Below are 5,732 nucleotides of genomic sequence, written 5' to 3'. Positions count from 1 at the left end.
ATGTAAGCGTATCTCTGCTAGTTAAGAAGCTATAAGCCAAAACGTAAAAAAGCATACCCTACCCATCCGCCAGCCTAGTGCTATGTACTCTTATCTACAGTAGATAGTGGTGGAGTACACAGGCGCACTTTAAGCTTTGATATTTGTAAAGAAAGTAGGGGAAGGACTAGACTACTTTCTTCCTAGTCTAGAAGGACCTAGACAAATCTAGACTAGCTTTGTCTAATTAGGAAGCGTATAGCCTAATAGAGATAAGGTAGGGTTATGTAATATAATAGACAAGTTATTATATTAGATACTAGGTAGAGATTCCTAGGCTAGGTACAGAGCAAATAGAGGGGGGAGAGCTAGAGGTATTTATGCTTCTTCTCCTCTGTCTATATTTCTAAGCAGAACGTTCTAGACTCCTCTAGGTAGGTCTACTTAGTAATCTATGCTTAGTGTTGCTGCACATAAAAGCAAGATTATGTAGGTGCATGCGTAATTATAAACGTTAGCATCTACAAAGTAGACCACTCTATTTGTAAGCAGAGGGTCTAGGACATTTCTAGTTACTAAAAATAGAGAACAGCATAACATGTTTTACAAGCGAGCGGGCCATACAAGCAAGTGGGCCACCCTACTAACTTTGCGCAACGTGTATACTTTAATCAACTATAGCCCCCTCCTACTACAGCTAAAACAGCTCTTATAAGGCTGATGTAAACCTTGCAATCTTAGCTCTTAATTAACGCTAAATATTAACTAAGAGATCTGCTGCCTATACGTACAGAGTCTCTTAAACTACCCTCTAACGCCAACGCGCTGGGACGCGCACCCAACGCGATTGCTAGCCTAACTAAAAGAAGCTCACTAAGCTAGAGGAGCAGGTGATTATTAGACATATACTTGACTTAGATACACGTGGATTTGCGCCTATGTACGATGCTGTACGTGATATGGCTGATAAGCTGCTGGCTGCGCGCGGCGCTGGTCAGGTAGGCGTCCACTGGCCGCGCAACTTTGTCAAGCGTACAGACAGTCTCACAACACGTTTCAATCAAGCGTACAATAGACAGAGAGCCTAGTGTAAGGATCTAGCCCTAATTAGGAGCTAGTTTAAGCTTGTAGAGGAGACAAAGGCTAAGTACAGCATCTGTAATAATAACGTCTACAACTTTAACAAGGCTAGCTTTATAATAGGCAAGATTACAACTTAGCTTATTATGACAGGGTTAGAGAGGAGAGGCAGGCTAAAGGCTATCCAGCTAGGCAATCGTGAGTGGGTGATGTTGATTGCTGCAATTAACGCAGCTGGCTGGTCAGTCCTACTATTCCTTATCTTTGCTAGCAAGTACTACCTCTCTGCCTAGTACAAGGAGGATATCCCACACAACTAGGCAATTGCAGTTAGCAACAATGGCTAGACAAATAACAAGCTAGGCGTAGAGTGGCTGAAGCACTTTAACGCTTACACAAAGACTTGCGTTGTTAGTGTGCGCCGCCTGCTCATCCTTGACAGCCACGCGAGCTACCACTCTCTTGAGTTTTAAGAGCTTTGCAAGGAGAACAATATCTACACGCTCTGCATGCCACCTTACTTATCCTACCTGCTGCAGCTGCTTGATGTTGGCTGCTTCTTGCTGTTGAAGCGCGCGTACAGTTGTGAGGTTGAGAGCCTAATCTGCCACCACATTAACCACATCACTAAGCTCAAGTTTCTGCCAGCGTTTAAGGCAGCATTTAATTAATTGCTTACCTTAGCTAATATTTGCTCAGATTTTCAAGGCGCAGGCCTTGTTCCTCTCCAGCCAGACGCTGTTCTATCAAAGCTAGACGTGCAGCTGCGTACGCCGTCTCCAGCTGCTGCTCTACTAGAGGCTCCCTGGGAGGCTCGTACACTGAGCAACGTACGCGAACTTAAGGCTCAATTAACTCTTATACGTGAGCGTGTACGCCAGCATAAGAGCTTGTCACTAGCTTCTATTATTAAAGCAATTAATTAGCTAAAGAAGGGAGCTGAGGTGATAATACTCTCTGCTGAGCTGATGCGCGATCAGATCACCAGCCTTAAGTGAGCCAACAAGGCAGCGTTAGCGCGTAAGCAACAGAAGAAAAAGCGTATACAGAAGCAAGGGACCTTAACAAAGGGAGAGGGAGAGGATATACTCGCTCAATGTGAGGTTGAGCAGCAGATTTCTTGTGAAGAGCGTCAAGGAGGAGCGCGATTAGGCCTTAGTAGCTGCCAGGCTCTTGCGCGCTGCACAAGGTGCAGAGAGACTGGGCATAACTCTCGTACGTGTAGAAAAGATACATTAGATACTGCTTAATTTACTCTGCAAATATCTATATATTATGTTATCACGTTGTTGAGATATACGCTTGTAGAGGTGCGCAAAGTTGGTAGGGTGGCCTGCTCGCTTGTATGGCCCGCTCGCTTGTAAAACATGTTATCTTAAGAACGAGAGGAGATACAGGCTTCGTAAGCACACCATTCTAATCCTCTCTTCTAAGAGATTACAATAACAATGCTTAGGCAAGCATGGCGCTATACCCAAGAAGGAAATACGCTGGAGAAAGATTATAAGAACAAAGTCTCATAACTTTACAATATTACAGCCTCTAGATTAAAGGGGACTAAGCCAGCACCTCTGAATCCTCCCTAGATATTGCTCCTAATAATAGAGGCATTAAAAGCTCCTTTAAAGCACAGTAAAAACTTAAGTTTTGTAATGCAAGTAATCTTGTTGCGCATTAGCAGCTTAGCTTAGCAACTATAGGCCTTCTTTATTAGGGCAAAATAACCTACATCAAGTAGCTGCAACAGGTGCAATAAGTGTGGAGGCATACATAAGGTAAAAATCTTGTGTTCTTCACAGTACTAGTAGAACTTAACTAAATTATAGCTCTTATAGCTGTCTAGAATAAGCAGCTAATAGCTGCCAATAGTGCACTCCTTTGTGTGCTTATTAAAGTGCTTTAGCTACTTAATACTTAGCTTGTTATTAGTCTAGCTGCTCTTAGAGACAGTAATAACCTAGTTATAAGGTAAAGACAGCTCCTTATACTAGGCAGAGAGGTGGTGCTTACCTTAGAAGATAACAAAGGGTAGGATACTCTATCCTAATGTGTTAATACCCTAGATAATGCTAGTCCACTCTTGGTTGCCCTGCTATACTGTCTTTAGTCTTCTATAATACTCTAAGCCTGTAACAACAGCTCCTGTTAATATAACACCTATTATAAACCTAGACTTGTAAAAATTATAGGTATCTTTATCTAGGATACTATACTTAGCTTTAGTATTCTCTACTAGGTAGAACTAGCCCTAGATCACCTTAGGATCCTTGCAGAGGGCTCTCTTGTAGTCATACTTTTAATTAAACTTGACTGTAAGCTCTAGGCGACGCTTAATAAACATGCTAGCCTAGTTCTTGCCAACAGGAGGCTAGTGGCGCTTAGTGAGTAGAGAGTTAGCCATATCCTCTACATTAGTAAGCTAGGGTGGGTATCCTTGCTTGTCTAGCTTTAGAACATGCTGCACAATTACCTCCTCTTTAGTGCTTGTTAGCTTTATTAAGTTAACCTTATAATTATATCTTAAGAGTGTTCTAGCATATTATTGTCTTAGTATTCTTTCTAACACCTTATAGATTATTACAGCGCGTAGAATAGTAAGAGTTGCGTCTTGTTTAAGAGCCTAAATAGTAAGCTGTATATCTAGTTCCTTTAAGACACTTTAAGCCTTTTTGCGTTGAGACATTGCAGGTTGTATGAAGTTTAGTGTGGTCTTGGCAAAATCCGGTCACTCGCCCGGGCCGGCCACTCGCCCGTGAGGTACGTTAATTAAGAATACGTACTGTTAGCTACAGTATAACGTTGTGGTGTTGAGTGATTGCGTGTAGAAGGCCTAATGGCTTGTTGAGGCGGTCCACTCGCTTAGCCGGCCCACTCGCTATACACTCACGTTAACGTGCACGGCCTCGTTGTGCACCGCGGCGCGTGATGCACCAACATCACTTTTTGTACCCTGAAACAAGTGAGATTATTAAGCAACACCACAATGCTGCTATTACAAGATAATTTAGTGGATTACTAAATAGACTATTGCGAAACTTTTAGCTACTATAGTTTTCTAGGGGGACGCGTGGTGCGGCTAGTAGATGCTGTAGTAGGTAGTAGTGGTAAGGGTAACCTATAAGGCACCTACTAACTACACACAGCACTACTACTATAATTCTTTATTACTTTTAACTAAGATTTCTATAAGGCCTTGCTCTTAGCCTATTTAGGTAATTAAGTACTTTTTTTGTGTTGCTCTTGCACTTTACCTCCTCTTTACAAGCCTTAGTTTAAGCGCGCTTTGCAGCCTGTGCCTTAGTAGTTAATACCTTCTTCTTCTCTTGCTCTACACGCTTATCCTCCTTCTCCTTTACTTAAATAATCTTCTTCTAGTGTTAAAGCTCCTTCTTAGTAGCTTTTGCTGCCTCTACAGCGCGCTTAAGGTCCTCTTTTGCCTAGAGTTCTTGCTTTGCACGCTTAATGCGTGAAGGACTCTAGAGAACTGTACTACTACCCTTATTACTATTAATAGGTTGCAAAGGTAGTACCTTCTACTTCCTCTTCTTATTCTTATTAGCCTTTAGAGCCTCTTCTAGGCTGTTAACCCTAGCCTCTAAGATCTCTAATTGCACGTAGAGTTAGTAAAGGGCTTAATTAACTGCCTTAGCAGCACTAGGTACATTATCTTCTCTTGCACGCTTAAGAAGCCGCGACGTCTTACGCTAACTAGGTGATTCTAGTGCAGGCTAAAGCTAAGTAGGCTCTAGGGTCGTGCTAGGCAACTTTGGTGTTAGGTTTCTAAACTTCTTAAGCACGACGTTGGCATCTAGTGGGTGAATCCTAGTGCACTTGAAGGCCTGTACAACAAGGTCTTTAGTGAAGGTCTTTTTCCACGCTGCCCAAAAAAGCGGGAAGAAGTCAGCCTGAGCCACAGGTACCCACCCCTCGGTGGTGTGGCCGCGATGAAGGAGCTCATCAGAGTAGTGCTGCGCCAACGGCCTGTAGCACGCCACATCAAGCGGCTGAAGCGCGTGAGTAGCATGCGGAGGGAATATAAGTAGCAGAATCTTGTTGGCATGAGCGTATTCAATAAAGGCCTTCGTGACGTGGCTGCTGTGGCCATCAAGGATCAAGAGTCTGTACTTCCCTTGCGCCCTCACTCTTGTATAGCAATCAAACACTTGCTTAAGCTAGGCAACACTAAGAGCATTGTTTGTCCAGCTATTTACTAAGGTACTGAAGTGTATATTGTGTTTTTTGGCCTTAACGCGCTGCACCCAGCTCTCTTGCATCTAGAGAGACAATAAAGGATAAATAACTGCAGGCAGCAACATAAAACTATTAGCTCCTACTGCTCCTACTACTGTTACCTACTTCCTGTTGCTATTATAAGATGCTAGCTTGTATTTCTAGAGTCTAAAGAGCTGCTTATTAAAGATTCTAACGCCCTTGCTTATTACTCTAATTATAAATCCCTTCTTATCTATATTGTACGTGTTCTCTAGCTGTATTAAATGCTGCTTAATAGTACTGTGCAGCAGATCAAAGTATAAGCAAAAGGAATCGTATAAAGCAGCGTCGTGGCGCTGCTTTTCTATAGGCGCGCTCCAGGCTGTGAGAAGGTTGTCAGGGTAGCGATAAAGGAAGCGCGTGACCTATTAATTAGAGGGCTCCTACTTGCACAATAACTT

General features: G+C 42.8%; 2 protein-coding genes across 2 annotated transcripts; both read right to left on the bottom strand.

Moving 5' to 3' along the window:
• Positions 1-4,715: 4,715 nt before the first annotated feature.
• M421DRAFT_393453 (DDE-domain-containing protein) lies at positions 4,716-5,219 on the bottom strand (the record flags this gene model as incomplete). Its single annotated transcript, XM_033590047.1, has 1 exon — positions 4,716-5,219. A coding segment is annotated over one exon (426 nt), but the record flags the coding sequence as incomplete, so codon positions are not given.
• Positions 5,220-5,450: 231 nt separating this feature from the next.
• On the bottom strand, positions 5,451-5,696 carry M421DRAFT_65115 (uncharacterized protein; the record flags this gene model as incomplete). Its single annotated transcript, XM_033596219.1, has 1 exon — positions 5,451-5,696. A coding segment is annotated over one exon (246 nt), but the record flags the coding sequence as incomplete, so codon positions are not given.
• Positions 5,697-5,732: the final 36 nt, after the last annotated feature.

Source organism: Didymella exigua (genome assembly GCF_010094145.1).
Source record: "Didymella exigua CBS 183.55 unplaced genomic scaffold M421scaffold_16, whole genome shotgun sequence".
Lineage (NCBI taxonomy): Eukaryota > Fungi > Ascomycota > Dothideomycetes > Pleosporales > Didymellaceae > Didymella > Didymella exigua.
Note: the sequence above shows the minus strand (reverse complement) of the source record. Positions and strands in the feature narration are given on the sequence as shown.